This window comes from Tupaia chinensis, unplaced genomic scaffold (genome assembly GCF_000334495.1).
Source record: "Tupaia chinensis unplaced genomic scaffold, TupChi_1.0 Scaffold143602_1, whole genome shotgun sequence".
Classification (NCBI taxonomy): Eukaryota; Metazoa; Chordata; class Mammalia; order Scandentia; family Tupaiidae; genus Tupaia; species Tupaia belangeri.
The window spans coordinates 1,608,232-1,624,981 of NW_006203448.1; the positions used below are offsets into that span (position 1 = coordinate 1,608,232).

At 50.8% G+C, this 16,750-nt stretch overlaps 1 protein-coding gene across 1 annotated transcript in view; it reads right to left on the reverse strand.

The window, feature by feature from the left end:
* CFAP77 (cilia and flagella associated protein 77) overlaps positions 1–16,744 on the reverse strand; it is a 158,999-nt gene extending 142,255 nt beyond the window's left edge. The window contains 2 exon segments of the mRNA XM_006164320.1: positions 12,853–13,281; positions 16,278–16,744. Coding sequence (XP_006164382.1) covers positions 12,853–13,266 — 414 coding nt within the window. The 5' untranslated portion in view covers positions 13,267–13,281; positions 16,278–16,744.
* Positions 16,745–16,750: the final 6 nt, after the last annotated feature.

Consider the following 16,750-nt stretch of genomic DNA (forward strand, 5'->3'; position numbering starts at 1 on the left):
GCCTGAAGCTCCAGGTTCCTCCATGCCTGGGGGTCTTCTCACAAAACCTCTCACTTTGCCTAGAGTGGTCTCCTCTTGCCGCCCACTCAGACCCGGACATAGCTACACAATCTCCTCCCAGCACCTCTGCACTGGCCAACCCCACTCCTTCGGGAGCCTGGGCTAACATGCAGCTTCCTTGGGTGGGGCTCTCCTGGCCTCCTGGTTGCAAGCCTCTGAGCACCCTGGGCTCCTTCAGAATGCTCATCCCTAAGTGAGGAACACTGGCTTACTGCCTCTCTTCTCCAGGGCCCTGTGAGCTGTGTGCTGGGACAAAAGCTGCCCCCCAACCCCCGAGCCCAGCACGCAGCCTTGCACAGAACTGCTTGTCCATAAACACCTTGCAGACAGCTAAATGAGCAGATGAAGGGTGGGCTCAGGGTGCCTCTCAGGGGAGAAGTCACTCAGGTATTCAGGAGTCAAGACCGAAGGGTGTCCCGGGACCGGGCCAAGACCTCGGAGCCAAGGAGAGTGTGCAGTCCACTGTGAACCCATCACTGTAGTCCTAAGGCCTGCACGATGCTCAGAGACCAGATGAACGAACAACACAACGCCTGGAGAAGAACCAGGATTCTCAGGTCTCGAGACCCAGTGCATCCCACCCCCACCAGCCCCCAACACCCCTGAACACCCTGTCCCTTCTCCTGGAAGCTTTTCCTTCCTGGGTCAAGCTGATTTATCCTGAAGCAAATGAACTTTTAACTTGAAGCTCAGTAGCACAGGCCTCCTTCTAAGACTTAAGACTCATTTTCCAAAATTATTTGTCACTTTGTATTCTGTTCCTTAAAGAGGGACCCCCAAATTGAATAAGTTTTGGGCCCTACAAAATCTGGACCTGCCTCTACCCTGCCTCTCCAGCTTCCCATTCACACTTTGGAATTTTCACACCAGCCATCGATCAAGCGAGACCTTCCCTGCCTCTCGCCTAGGTGGGCTGCCCCCACTCCCAGGCAGGGGTCCCATCCAGATGCTGTCACCACATTTGTACCTTTGGTGTGGATTGTTTTAATTTGTTTATTTGTATTTTTTATTTATTTATGTTTAGGTTCTTGTCATAGGGCACGTGGACTCACTGGAGAGAGACAGAGAGAGGGAAAGTGAAACCCCCCCCCCTCTCGGACTGCCATGCCGCAGTCTCCTCGGACTGCCATGCCGCAGTCTCTTTTGCTCTATTCTTCTCTTGGCATTTTGGGCACGCGTGCCTGTGTGTTCAGCATAATTTTCAAGCCTCCAGGTCCGGGATGCGTACTGCAATTGGCCATGTGGGGAGTCTAGCGCCCCAACCACCATGCCGCCTCAATTACTGTTCATTTGTTTGTTTGTTTGTTTTTGTTTTTGCCACAGGGAACATGCGCTCACCAGAGAGAGACAGAAAGAGACAATGAGAGGGAAAGTAAGAAATCACTCCCCAGCGGGGATAGCCACGCCGCAATCCCTTCTCTTCCATTCTCCTCCTGGGATCTTTGGACACACGCACATGTGCCCAGTGTGGTTTTCAAGCTGCCAGGGCCAGAACTTGCACTGTGGTCGGCCCTGTGGGAGTCCAGCACCTTAACCACCATGCCACCTGCTGGCCCCGATTATAGTTTTTAAAGACAGGTCTTGGGACCAGCAGATGGTGTGGTGGTTACATAGCTAGATTCCCACATGGCCAGCTGCTGTTCAAGTCCCAGATCTGGAGGCTTGAAAATCATGCCAGGTAGCTATGTACCCAAGATCGCAGGAGGAGAATGGGGGCAAAGGGACTATGGCATGGCCATCTCCTCAGAGGGTGACTTCTCACTTTCCTTCTGGCTTGCTCTCTATATCATGGCCTAAGGTAAAAATCTCTTTTTTAAAAAGACAGGGTTGGGACCAGCAGGTGGTGAGGTGGTTAAGGTGCTGGACACTCCCACAGGGCCGACCACAATTCGAGTCCTGAACCTGTTGGCTTGCTTTCTCGCTTTCTCTCTCTCTCTCTCTGTGTGTGTGTCTGGTCAAATTTAAATGAATAAATAAGTAATAGATAATTTAATAATGCATAAATAATAATACATAAATAGTTCTTAAAAAAAAAAAAAAAAGACAGGGTCTCAATAGGTTGTCCGGGCTGGTCTCAAACTTGCAGCCCTCCTATCTCAGGCTCCTGAGTAGCTGGGACTACAGGTGCTTACCACTGCACCTGGACGCTGCTGATTTTTACTTGTGTCTGTTTCTGCATATCCGACTAAGTTCTTAGAGGGCCAAGCCCATATCCAGGTTGGTTTGACCAGTATCCTTGGTGCCCGGCGATGAGCCTGATCATTGGAGAGTCTGATCATTGCAACAGCGAGTCAGTGAAAGCGTCTCCCGCTGCCTCCTTCACAGCGCCCACAGATCTGAGGAACTGTTATTCTGTCTGCTCTTTTTCTCCTTTTTTGTTTTGAGGGAGATTTTTGCTATAGGGTGCATGCACTTGCCAAAGAGACAGAGAGATAGAAAGTGAGAAATCACCCCCAGGGGTGATGGCCACACTGCAATCCCTTCTCCTCCATTTTCCTCTCAGGATTTTGGGCATGCATGCACACATACCCGGGATGAGTTTTCAGTTTCCAGATCCGGGACTTGAACCATAGTCGCTCATGTGGGAGTCCAGTGATGTAACCATTATGCCATCTGCTCATCCCTCCATCCGTTCTTGATGAAAATATCTTCCCCTTTTCAGACACTGTGCCTCTGCTCAGGCCAGCTCCCCTCCAGGGTGTCCCCTTCCCTCTCTTCCACCATCTGATTCTGAGCCCAGCCTAACCCTACAAGCTCTCCAAGCTGCCCAGAGCACCCCAACTGCTCCCATGCCAGCTCCTAGACCCAGAGCCTCTGGGCTGCCCCCAGCACTCCTTCCCACGCTAGTAACTTGTCCGATTGCTTCCAGTGTGCAGTCTGGCAACTCCGTGGAAACCAAGTCTTCAGCCTCCTATGTCTCCGCCGGTTCCTTGCACAGTATAGGTGTTCAGCTATTTGCTCATTGACTGATGGGTTCATTAGCAGTCTGAAATGCATACCAAAAAAAAAGCCACCCTCTGTTTGTAAAGAGCTCCTGAGAGGCAGGGGAAAGAACACAGCCACAGTGGCGTGTCAAACGGCATGTTAGTGTCACCATGTCCACTACTGTCTAGTGAACCAACCAGCAAAGCAACTGGCAAATGTTCTAACCCCCCCAGCAGAAAACGTGCGGCCATGAGACCACCTCTCTCCATGTCTCCTGGGGGCATCCCACCTTTGTGGGAGAGGCGGGCCCTCACCTTGGCTAACTGGGGCTTTTTTCTCTGAAGCAGCAGCTACGTGGACGGACGCTAGGCTCCTTCCACTCTCAAATGGCCAGCCACCTGGCAGCGGCGTGACCTTTCACTCATGCCGTCCCTTGAAATCAAAGAGTTTCTGGGTCTCCTCATTCATTCTCCTGAACAAACACAAAAGCTTTTGATCCCCCCAAAGAAATTTATCTTGTATGCTTCTGAGTTCATTGATCTCCCAAATATGTATTGTTTGGTTCATAGAAAAGATCAAAACTCCCTCTTTTTGGCTCATTATGCTTTCCACAATCCTTTTGGCGGGCCACCCTCCCTCCTGTGGGCTTCTCTTGTTGACCTTTCTGCTCACTGACCCATGTCAGTTTCTTGACCAAACTCTGATGTGCCTTTAAATTATTGGGTGGAAAAGTACAGCTGTTTTCTTTAAGAAGCGCATTTATTCGCGTCTCTGAAATGCTGTATTTAGTGCCACAATGAGAGCGTAAGTGCTGCGATGGGGCACTGGCCCACTGTGAGTTTAATTTCTGGTGTACCGAATCAATCCCGTTTTAAATCTTAGATTAGTTCATGCTGAGGAAAACAAAAGCAAACCAAACAAAACCCTGGGAAGTTGGCACGCCAGGGAGACAAAGCTGGTAGCCGGTGGCCAGCGATGGCGACAATGGCGACCACTCAGCACACCAGCCCCTGCGCTGATTCGCTGTCTAGAGAATTGGTGAGCCGCGCTGTGTGGACGGCTGGAAACGCGTTTTCACTTTTTAAACGACAACGTGGGTGAGATGAGAGATAGCCGAGGCACAGAAAAAAGCTAGCAAACTTATGTAAGCTGCATCACTGAAGGACAGGAAATGGGTTTGAAAGAGGGAATTTAAGAGCTGTAAAAAGTACAGGGGGAGGGAAACAGAAGTGAACGAGGAGTAGAGAAGTGATTAAAACCAGACTGTCTCATTTCCAAAGTCCTTGTGTCAGGTTTTCAAGAGCCCACAGACTGTGGTGAATAAGTACTAAATTCCACATGTTTGTGTCCCCAGTCCTGGGCTTCTCAGCCTGGGCACATGGCCTTCGGGCCCAGATGCTTCCTTGCAGCCAGGTGAGGTGCTGCCCTGGGCACCGCAGGATGCTGAACGGCAGCCCAGGCCTCCGCCCCCTCCTGCCAGCAGCACCTTTCCCCAGTCGTAATAACCAAAAATGGCTCCAGACATGGGCAAATGTCCCCTGGGAAGAAAACAGGCACCCTCATTAAGAACCTCTGGTCTAATTCCAGGATGTCCCATTCTCTCCCATAATATAGCATCTCATTTAAATCCATTTTCATTACCAGCTTGAGACACCGGCAAGGTAGGTCTCAGTACCCATATCCCACAAATGAGGAACTCAGGCTCAGAAATTAGGCCGTTGACCCAGGAACCCTCAAAAGTAAGCTCAGCGTGAGCACTAGAAACCAGGTAGTTTTCAGCGCCAGTCCCATAACCTGCTGGTTAAGGGAGCCGGATCCCACACAGCAGACCGTGGATTGAATCCTGGCCCAGTGGCTTGAAAAACACGCTGGGGGGAACCAGCAGTTAGCGTAATGGCTATGTCGCTGGACTCCCACGTAGTCGACCGCGGTTCGTGTCCCGGACCCGGTGGCTTAAAACTCACGCCGGGCGTGTGTGCGTGCGTGCCCAAGATCCCGAGAGGAGAATGGAGGAGAAGGGATTGTGGCGTGACCATCTCCCCTGGGGGGTGATTTCTCGCTTTCTGTCTCTATGTCTCTCTCTGTCTGTCTGGCGAGCGCACGCGCCCTACAGTGAAAATCTCTCCAAAAAAAAAAAAAAACCACGCTGGGCAAGTGTGCTTGAATACCCAAAATCCCAACCGGAAGGAGAAGTAGAGGGAGCCATGAGACTTCCTTCTGCCTCTCCCTGCCTCTCCCTTTCTGTCTCTCTCTCTCTGATAAGAGTATGAGCCGTCTGGCAATTTTGAAAAGAAAGAAAGAAACCAGATGGCTTTCACCCTTCACTGGGGCACACTCCCCTGCTCCAGGGCATGAGCTCAGAGGACACAAGAGATAGGGTGGGTGACAGTATTTTTCTATGTGAGTATAAAGAAAGAATTAGTACGCATTTAGGTAGATTTGTCTCATTATAAGTTTAGACCTTTTTTTCTTTTCTTTTCTTTTCTTTTCTTTTCTTTTCTTTTCTTTTCTTTTCTTTTCTTTTCTTTTCTTTTCGCTTTTAAGCTACAGTTTTCTTAAGAGAGAAATCACCTTCGGGGGGGATGGCTGTGCCATAATCCCTTTCTCCTCCATTTTCCTCTTGGAACTTGGGGCATGTGCACGCACATACCTGGCATGTTTCTCAAGCCTCCAGGTCTGGGACTTGAACCATGAAGTAGTCCATTTGGGATCCAGCCACCTTAACCGCCATGCCATTTGGCTGACCCTTAAGTTCAGACTTCGAATATTTACTTCAAGTAAAGTTAGCTGATGAGAACAACAAGGTTACTTTAGGAACAGAACTGTTTGGAATCGGGATGAGGGATAACCAAAGGGCTCGTGTACCAACTGCATCCTGGGACCCAGTGCCCACCAGCTGTGCGACTCACGGACTCCCAGTGCCCACCAGCTGTGCGACTCACGGACTCCCAGTGCCCACCACCTGTGCGACTCACGGACTCCTTACCTCCCCCAGGTCCAGGTGCTAATTCCGCCCCGCTCATTTCACTGCGAGGAAACTGAGCCCAAAGCGTCAGTCACCTCATAGGTAGCACAGCAGGTAAGTGGCTAAGACGAAATCCCCCCCCCACCTCCGGCTCTGCTCGGCTCCGACCTCTGACTTCCACTCTGGCCTTCCTCTCTGGCCAGTTGTCTATCTGCTCCAGCCAGCTTCTTCTCTTTTTGTGGCTATATAAACACAACAGCGGCAGCCTGGAGTCATTGTACAGTGTCCCTCATTTACACCCCTGATTCGGGGGCTTCAGGAGAGTCAAGAGAAATTTCATTCACAGCTGAACCATTACCGAGGACCGACAAATACTCAGTTTGGTTTTAGTGTTTGCAAATACGAAAGTCAAAAGGGAAGCACTCAACAATCGCGACGCACGCTAAGCCAAGGGAACGCTGACCCATGTGGGGCTGCTGTGTTTTTCCATGTGTCTGCCCAGCCGGCCCGAAGGCAGGAGCCTCAGGTTTAACGGAGCCCAGTTTTTCAGTAACGACAGCAGCGCTCTGCACATCGAATGGACTGACCCAGCCCAAAAGGCCCAAACTTGGGTACAGTCTCCGCTCCCTGTGACACAGTTGCCACCGTCCCAAACGCAAACATAGAATAACACCCCAAAACTAGTAAACTCAAAGCAGAGCTGACGTGTAGTGGTCGTCAGTCCTAGACTATATTTTGTTGCATTAACTTTTTTATCAACTTTTTAAAAATAAGCATGCGCTTCTTAAAATGTTGTCTGAATCACTTTTTCATTGCCAGAGGGTGTGTGCTCTCGCCAGAAGAGACAGAGAGAAGGAAAAGGAGAAAACACTCCCCGGGGGGCAGGGGGAGGAAGGGGGCATGGTCAGGCCCCAATCCTCACTCCTCCCTGTCTTCACCCTGTCAGATTCTGGGCACATGCAACATGTGCCCAGCATGTTTTTCAGATCACCGGACAGGATTTGAACCTCAGTCGATGGGTGGCATCTGGATCCCCCAGTGACTAGGCTATGGGGCCAGCCCCTGAATCAGTCACTTTATGTGACCTCCAGTGTTCCTGAAAACCACGGAACAGTTTGAAAATCACTGAAGTAAAAAATAGGGCTTTAAAATTGTGTCAGCAGAACCAATTATAGACCAAGAAAACCTTGTCTTCCAAATAAGAAAAAGGGAGCCAAAATTATACAGTCAACTACGCTTGAGCCTGGAATGCTCTAGAAAGTACTGGAAGCAACTGCCGACTTGTTTACTCAGCCTCAGAATTCTTCCTGGAGCCTTCTCACCCAGCCATGAAAGTGTCCTGAGAGCCACGTGATCAGAAGGTAGCTGAGTTCAATGGGAGGTACTCCAATTCTGAGGTCTTTGTTAATTCTTCAAAGCCACGCACCACTTTTGTCAGAGCTGCCACTGACCCTGGGACCCTGGGATGGTGGTAAAAACAACAACAACAAAGAAAACCCACATAGGGATCGACTCAGCTTTCAGGAATGGCCATGGGCCAGGCAGGGGGATTAGTTCACTGCTTCAACCCACTCACTGAAGGATGTTTCTGGGTGCCAGAAAGGGAGAGACTTTGATTGAAAAAAGGAGGAGAAGAAAAGTCCGAGAGAGTTGAGGATAAATAAACCCACAGTGCTCCCTAGGAAAGTGGAGCCCCCCCACTGGCTGACCAAGACTGGGCCACTGGGGGGGCAGCTTATTTTCCAACCCTCCCCAACACATATTTATCTTTTATTACATCGTAATTGAGTGTTGAAAGGATTGGAGCCATCAGAGGTATAGTCTCTGCAGCAGAGAAAGCTGTTTTCACATTGCACTCAAACGGAAGCAAGACTGACCCACCCCACATAGCCGCACAATTGTGTTTTTATCGGCCGTTAGTCTCTGTGCGCTGATGTTCACCAGCATCAATATTCATCAGCCACGTCACGCTATTAGTGGGCCTGGGGTGGTTGCTTAATTTTGTAGAGCATCCAGTTTGAACACACCGGCTCTGGATAAATGTTTCCTCCTGATGATGATGATAATGATGCCTGCAGCGGTGCCGAGTCTTGTAAACCAGGACTTGAGGTGGGGCAGAAACCTATGAACACAGGATCTAAGCAGAGCGAACTCATTCGGCCCCAGGGGGTTGGCTTCTCCAGTCTCCTCCCGCTCCCCCCCCCCCCATCTGAATCTACCTTTTCACTCTTCGGGTCAGTTCCAGGTCTGTCCTTTCACCAAGCGCCTGCCAGAGCTCCTCTCCCCGAAATCTAACTCTCGCCCAAGTGCTGTCTCACCTGTACTCTGTGTGTAACAAGCGCTAACGTTTCCTAAGAGCTTTAAGGCAAGTGCTCTGCTAAGCTACAGACCAGGGACTTCGAAAAGTTCATGAGAAATGCAATTAAAGCATGAGTTTATTTTTGGTACAAAAAACTTTGAAATGCATAGTTTTTTCCTAACGTTCATGTTCCATGAGCTTTTTGGAGACCCCTTTGTATATATTGTATGTGCCACCTCCCCAGCTACATATGAAATAGTTAACTCCTTACAGACAAGAGCTGAGTTCCAAACTTGTTTCTATGCCCCGAGGAGAGCGTAGGAGGGTGCTGGGGCCTTAGTGAACGTTCACTGAGCGTTTCTCGGCTGTCCACCAGTCCTGAGGGATCAGGCGAGCGAGCTCTGGAAGGAACGCTGCCTGAAATCATACCGGAATCAGATGCACCTGTGAATGACTTTTGACTTCCCACTCCCCAGGATATAAGCCATCTGGGCTGCCATGAATTAATTAAAAGAGCAGGGGCTAGGGATCAGGGGACCCTGGTTTCATCCTACCTCAGCCTCCAGGCCAGAGTGGCACCTCAATCATCACCTCAAAAAAGGAATTGGACGAGATGCCTGTAAGCTGCCTTCCCACCCCAAGTGCTGGGATCCTATGACTCTATTTTACAAATGCATGCACTTCTTATTTGTGACATAAACCCCACGGAAAAACAAAGTCAGTAATAAATTATGGAAAAACTGGGTGCCATGATCACCTGCACTTCCTAAGCATGTGCGATTCAGTAAATTCCACCCTTGTATAGAGCTGCCTCTGCAGGGCACAGAAGACTCGAGCTGTCAGCGAAGCGCACCGACAGTCTCTCCTATAATTGTATTGACAGGGTATCAGCCGAGTCCCGATGGCAGGAAGGGTGCACCCCTGACAGGTTTTGTGACGGAGCCTTGAAGGCTACTGTAGCAGGATTCAATGTTGAGTCACAGAATTCTGGGGGTTAGAGAATCAAGGAGGAGGAAGCTTGGCTCTTTCTCTATTTAATTTTATTTTTCCCAGAGAGTCACGTTTGAAGGAAAACGAGGTAACTGCACGTCACTTCATACAGTCGAGGAGAAGCCCTTTTTAATGGGAAATATTTGCATCTTTTTGTGGTCACATTAAACACCAGCTTGATCCGGCCCGTCCTGTTACATAACGGGTTGGCTTGGTTTTAAACGAGGCAAATACGTACTGAGTATTTGTACATAAAACACCGGCTTAGATGTCAGAGTCGTTCACTTTTCACTTGGTTACTGTGGCATCTCGCAGGCACATTCTCGAATAACGGATGTGTACACATCCCGGTAAATTTCATAGGTGTGAAATACCAGTGCTGGGTTTGCTCAGTCAGTGTTTCTGCATTTTAAATGAGAAAATGCTCATCCTATTCACTGGAGAAGACAATTTGAGCAACAATCCCTCCAATGTGGGGGGATAAATGACAATTCCTAAAGCGCTGTGTTCTTCCAGCCCAGATGCACACCTGCAGGTTCAACCTTCGACAAAAGCCGAACTCAGTTCAGCTGGCCCTCCTGAAGACACCCAAGGCAGAGGGCACCCCCCACCTCTGCCTCACACAAGGAGAAGTGTGTACCAGCGGGGGAGCGGAGAATCTGGGCGGCCGAAACCCATAAGCCACAATGAAGAATTCTACAAGCCATGTGCAACAGAAATTTCAGTAACACAAAAAATCCTTTTCAAAAAGCTGCACAGCCTTCCATACAAGGAGCCTTCAAAAAATCGTGGAAATTTTATTATGAATAAACTATACATGTATTTCAACATTTTTTTACACCAAAATAAACTCGTACTTTCAATTTCCACAAACTCTCTCAGTCTCTTCATACTTTCAATTTTCTTTTCTTTAAAGTCAAAACCCTCATGGTGTGTTTTTCTCCCCCAGAATTTCAAATTTCTTTCCATTTTCTTCTTTTCTTTGAAGCCAAAAAATTCCACTTTTTTTCAGAATTTCCATTTTTCTTTAAAATGCAAGGAGCTGGTTTGGGTGGTAAAAAGAACAATTGGTGGGAGGGAGTCAGGGGATGGTTTCTAATCGAGGTTCTGCCAGAACCTGAGCAAAAGCCCTGAGCAAAAGCCCGGCTGGGACGGCCTCGCAGACTTGTCGGTGAGAGGGACTGAACATTCACCTTTCTCTCCGGGCTCACTCTACGCTCACTTTGATTTCCGTCCTGTTTCGCTAGGAAATCTTACAAGAGATGATAAATACAGAAATGTGGACATGATCTTCACTGCCGTACTGCAGGCCCTGAGGATCACAAGGAAAGTCGAAGGAAAGGCTGACCCCTGGCGGCCCCTGGAAAGAGAAGCCAATCCCAGTTTCTTTTATTTATTTATTTTTTTGGAGAAGTTTTTGCTATAGGGCACGCGCTCACCAGAAAGACAGAAAGCGAGAAATCACCCCCCACTAGGGGCGGGGAGATGGCCACGCAGCAATCCCTTCTCCTCCATTCTCCTCTCGGGATCGTGGCACGCATGCACATGTGCCTGGCACGAGTTTAAGCCACCGGGACCGAGACTGGAACCGTGGTCAACTACATGGGAGTCCAGCGACATAGCCATAACGCCAACTGCTGGTCCCAGCAAATCCCAGTTTCATTCACCAGAAAGTGCCAGGACTCATACACCCCTGCTCCAGTGGGGCCGCCATGGGCCAGGGCAGCCCCTGCTGCTCCGGCACCATCACCAGAGGCCAGGACACTCCTGCTCAGCGTCCCAGTCCCCAAAGACAGTCCCGCTGTGGGTGGGTGGGTCATCTCCTGCAAACTCTCCCACCCTAAACTCGGGTTCAGGAACCAGGGATTGAATTTGGCCTGGACGCTGTTCAGCGGGCGCCACCCAGAGGCCAAATGTGTCCTTCTGGATATAGGCAGGGAGGGAAACAGCAGAGGAAAGGAAGAAAATGGGGAGATTTACATCTAGTGTACATGTATAATACACAGTACAGAATACATATTTATATCACACACACATACCGAGGGCTTTAGAAAGATCATGGAAAAATCAAAGTTTGTATCCATTTTGGTGCTAAAAATTTTGAGATTTATGCAGTTTTTTTCATAATACACATTTTCTATGAACTTTTGGAACACCTCCCTCATGTATACAAGTGCACATATTATGTATGTACATTTTAAAATGCATGTAAACACATATACAGAGTAGTGTGTATATATACACATATTTTTGTGCATGTGTGTATACATGTGTGTGTGCATACATGTGTATATAGGTATGAGTGTGAATCTTTCACTCAGGGTAGGCATCACACCAACTTGATGGAAGGAACTCCATAATGCCCTTCATTTTTATTTAATTTATTAATTTTACCTATGTATTCATTCAAGCAGCTGGACTCAAGACTGGAACGTCACAGTGAGCCATTTGGGATCCAGCTGCCTTAACCCCACACCACAGGCTGGCCCAGTGCCCTCCTTATACTTCAGAGGGAAGAAGTTGGCAGCGTGAAGGCAGCTAGTCAGACGATGACCTTCATGTCCCCTCAATCCCAGAATGGTGAGCCCAACTCTGCCCCTACTGTCCACTGAGAGGCTGTACCCATCCAGAAGTACGTGCAGGACCCATTCCACTTGTGGGAGGGGGAGGCCTAGGGCAGGGCATACAGACGGGAGGGTGCAGCCCCCACCGCCGCGCAGTATCCCCTCTTGGGCAGGAACGCAGTTTGGGGAAAACAGAGTAGTCAGTGTTTTTCCAGGAGTCAATTAACTCGTCTAATTCTGACAGAGTGAGAGAGCCCAGGTTCCCTTTACCAAAAATCACAAACAAACAACAACCTCTGCTTCTAATCCGCACCTGGCAGCCGGAATCTTGCTCGCAGAATCCATGGTTACCACCTGCGCCTCCCACCTCCGGCACCTGGGAAGCCGAGCGCATTTTTGGCAGCATACTGCCCCCCAGCGGCGCCAGAGAAGTTTGCTCCGCGCTAGCTCCCCGCCCACCGAGCCGCACCGAGCCGGTCCCTGCGGCCCCGGGGACTTGGGGTTCCAGCGGCCGGGGACGAGGCTCAGTGCGGCGCAGCGTGGAGAAAAGGGGAGGCTGTCTAGCTAGAAACCGCAGCGCGCTCACTTGTGCCCGCGGGGTCTCCTGAGCCAAAGGTTCGCGCCCCTGTTCTGTTAGGGTTACGGTTTGGAGGAGTGATAGGAGTGGGCAAAGATTACGGGGAAGTGATGCTTCCGGGAGACAGCGCTGGTCGCAGAGAAGCAGCCCCGGCGTGCGGGGACAGCGACGAGGCGGCCTTCGCTCGAGGAGGGCTGGCAGGCCAAGCTAAGGACGTGCGACCTGCCCGCCACCCCGTGGGGTCACCGGCGCTCCTGGGGACCCTTCCCAATCTGTCGTTTCGGAGGTGCCGTTACCGCTCCACTTTGCGGCTTAGGACACTGAGGCTCCGCGACACAACGCGACCTGCCGGTGACCGCGCCCGGGTCAGCCTTTCTGGACCAGAGCTGGGGCTTCCAACGCGGCGCTGGGACCCGGGGCCACGAGGCCGGGGCCAGGCCGGCGGGTGACCGGCGGGCGAGTCGGGGCTCACCTTGACGATGAGCGGATTTTGGAGCATGGAGTCCCGCACGACGCCCAGCCTCTCGTTCTCCATGCCCGGCCGGATGTCGGCCACCGTCAGGGGCCGCCGCGGGGGCGGGCAGATCTGGCTGACCGTGCGGCGCACCGGCTGCTTCTTCTTCTTCCATCGCGTGAGGTCCTGCCCGGAGTCCCCCGACTCTGGCATCCTGGGGTCGCGGGTGTCAGCGCAGACTGGGTCCGGCGAGAGCCCGGCGTCGGGGCCCGAGAGCGCTCCAAGGCCGCGCGCCCCGGGCGGCACCACTGGGGTCCGGGGGGACCCGCGTGTCGAGGGCCCTCCCGAACAGGGCGAGCCCGCCGCCTCCGACCTCGCGCCGTTGCAAGGAGTTGTAGAATGCCAGAGTAGCCTGCTGGTTCCTCGGAGCATCTTCTGGGCGCAGCACTGCGGGTTAGGAGAGGGAAGAAGTTTAGGGCCACCCCTTAAGGCAGAATGGAACGGTCCGTCTCCTTGGCGATGGGACGCCAACGGCGTCAGGCGCAAGTCTGTGGTGTTCCTTCACTAAACTATTGGAGACTACCAACGTGGGTCTGTTTAGTGTTTTCTTATAACGACTGGAAAACTCAAGAGTCACCACTCGGTCGTGTTAAAAGGACCTAGAGGGCCATTTACACATGACCTCCGAGTCAAAGATACCCTTCCTCCACCGACCCACAATACTTCCGGTGTCTCCCCAAGCCTGCCAGATACGCCCAAAACACAGCGCTAAATTTTTCAGGCTGAAATAGAGACCTGTATTCCCAGGCCTGATGTTCCTGCCCATGCACTGGGTGATCTTTTCTTTTTGGAGAGGTTTTCCCTCCACCGGAACTCAACCGTGGTCGACCACATGGGAGGCCAGGGACATAGTCATTACGGCAACTGCTGGCCCCCATGTGCTGGGTGATCTTAAGCTAGTCACGCTCGTGGATCCTACGTCTTTTCCTTGGTGAAATGGGGTGGAGAGGAAAGCCGAGTTAGCTTAAATCAGTGGTACCCAACTTTGTGGGATAGATCTCGCCCTATAGCAAAAAATCCCTCTAAAAAGTAATAGTAATTATAACAAATGGAATTAAGCAAATAATTCTTCAAAAAAGAAAAAAGAATACAGTGCAAGCAGATATAGGCTTCCCTAGATTCACCAGTCCTTGCACTTGTCAAGTTTGCTTTCTCTGTGCATGAGTCTGCACGCATGCACGTGTGTTGCTCAATCATTCGAAATATCTCAAAATCATATTTGACCCTAGATATTTCATCATATATCAGGGACGTTCTTGCACACGACTGCCATGTCATCTTGATGCCCAAGGATTTTAATGTGTTTCAACAAACATTTCTAACATGCAGTCTGTCTGCAAAGGAAGAACTGCATTTTTTTTTTGAGATGTTTTCGCTATAGGGTGCGTGTGCTCGCCAGACAGACAGAGAGAGACAGAGAGACAGAAAGCAAGAAATCACCCCCCAGAGGGGATGGTCACGCCACAATCCCTTCTCCTCCATTCTCCTCTCAGGATCTTGGGCATGCACGCACACGTGCCCAGCATGAGTTTTAAGCCACCGGGTCCGGGACGCGAACCGCGGTCGACTACGTGGGAGTACAGCAACATAGCCATTACGCTAACTGTTGGTTCCCGAAGAACTGCATTTTTTTAAAGCGTCCTAGGTGATTAGTGTGGTTTTGAACCTCTAGCCTAGATGAGCTCCTTCCCAGTTTCAGGCTTTTGTGGGCCCATTCATCCATCCTTCTCATCTTCATTAAACGCAAATATCCACTTCCATGAGACTCTCACCACAGAGCAAGTTCAGCTGGCAATAAATGTGGACTTGGAGTCCTGCCACACCAGCAGTAACAACACCAGCGCCAGCAGCAGTTACAGACCGACCACTGTTTGCTCATTGACAGCCCAGGAGTGGCCCGTGTGTGGCAACACGCGTGCACATGCTTATGGTTTCTCCAGCTTACTTCACCTCCGGACTTTCACAGAAGTGTAGGTATCGGCATCCGCGCCCGGCCTTGGCTCTAGCTTAATCATGATCGGGGGCTGATGGTGATGAAGAGAAAAGAGGAAGAGAAAGAGGAAGCCCTCCATCTCGAGAGGACCGGGAATCGGAAAGAGACAGAGAGAGAGTAACAGCGGACACAGGCAGCCTGAGCCTAGGTAGCCCAAGCAACTTGAGCCACCCAGAGAAACCAGGCATCTTTATTTATAGTACAAGGAGACACTACATATGTATATTTTATGTCATTCCATAGATTTGTTGATGTGTTACAGATAATAAGAAGCAGGTAACAAATCTATAAGGGCTTAGACACACTGGGCCAGGTGTATTCCTTGGTGACAATCCCATCAAGAGGAAATCCCATTATCTTCTTTTCTAATGGAGAAGCCTCACTGCAGGTGTGGGAAGAAACATAAGGCTAAATCCTCTCTCCATAAGGCGGGCACAACCACGCCCAGAGAAGGCTAAAGAACTTCTCCATAAGGAGTGCACCACCACTCCCAGAGAAGGCTCAAGAATCTTACAGATGCAGAGCAGGGACTGGACTTTGCTAATTGGGGTCAAGATGTTTCCTGAATTCCGTCAGATGGGTCTGTTGGAACACCCCTAGCAATTTCCACCTTTGCTCTGCCTGCAGCGAGGGTCAAGGAAAGGACAAATTGCAAGGTTTTGCCAAAACCCAGAGGGACAGATGGTGTTTGCTCAGAGCCTGTCCCCACACCTCGGGGACTCTCTGTAAACGCTCCCTACATGTAGGTTACACACTTTTTCATCGAAGCCGCTTAGCAGCGCACACTCAAGAAGTCAGGACGGTGCAGTGAGGGGCAGGATAGTGGAGTTACAGAAAAAGCACACCCTGTAGAAAGGGTGCAATCCTGGGAGGGGCATGTGAGAGTCACCTTGCACTCACCTTGGGCAAGCTATGCAAGTTCGTTTTCTCACCCACAAGGTGGGGTTAATACTACCTAAAAAAGATAGTGCTAGAACAGAGGGTTGTTATAGGGTTAAACAAAGCAATCTGTTGTCTATATGGTTATAGTTCCTATACAAAAAAGCGAAACGTTTTGGCGGTGTATATAGCAGTCTCAGTCTGATGGCCTGATCCAAGCTTTACTTTTAATCATCAGCTAAGTTCCTTAAGAGCTTTGTTGTAATGGGAGGACTGACAGCTCTCAAAGATTTTTTTTTTTTTGAGAGACTTTTGTTATAGGGCGAAGAGACGGAGACACAGAAAATAAGACATCACCCCCAAGGAAGATGGCCACACCGTAATCTCTTCTCCTCTACTGTCCTCCTGGGGTTCTGGGCACGCACACGCCCAGCTTGAGTTTCAAGCCCCTAAGTCGGGAACTCAATGGCAGTCGACCACGTGGGCGTGCAGCGCCTTAACCATACACCACCTGTTGGCCCCAGGTCCTTCTAGCTGTAACTTCAGGCGACCAGCCCCGGCGCCCGCGCCCAGGCCGACTTCATCGCACTCTCCCGGGCGTTCACTGCGCTCTCGCTGCGCCGGCTTCTCCAGTTCCGCCAGCACCAAGGGCAGGGGTTCACGCACTTGCTTCCGGTCTAGAACGCGTACCCGCCTAGATTTTTGCTTGCCCTTTGAACTTAGAACTGAACCCAAATGTCACTCAAAGAGCCTTCCTTCCAACTACAGCAGCGCCACTGTCCCCAGTCCGTCTCCGCCCATTGGCTGTTTCGTTTTCCTGACTTCGCAGACCGGGCCGTCTGAGTTCTCGTGGGCCTTCGGCTCCCGGGCCGCAGGCGGAGCTCGGGGACTTGAGCAGACGACGTGTGCGGGGCCCACCGTGGGGTCGCGGCCTGCGCTGCCCGCCCTAGAGGCACGCTCCCCCACCCACCCCCAGGAGCAGAA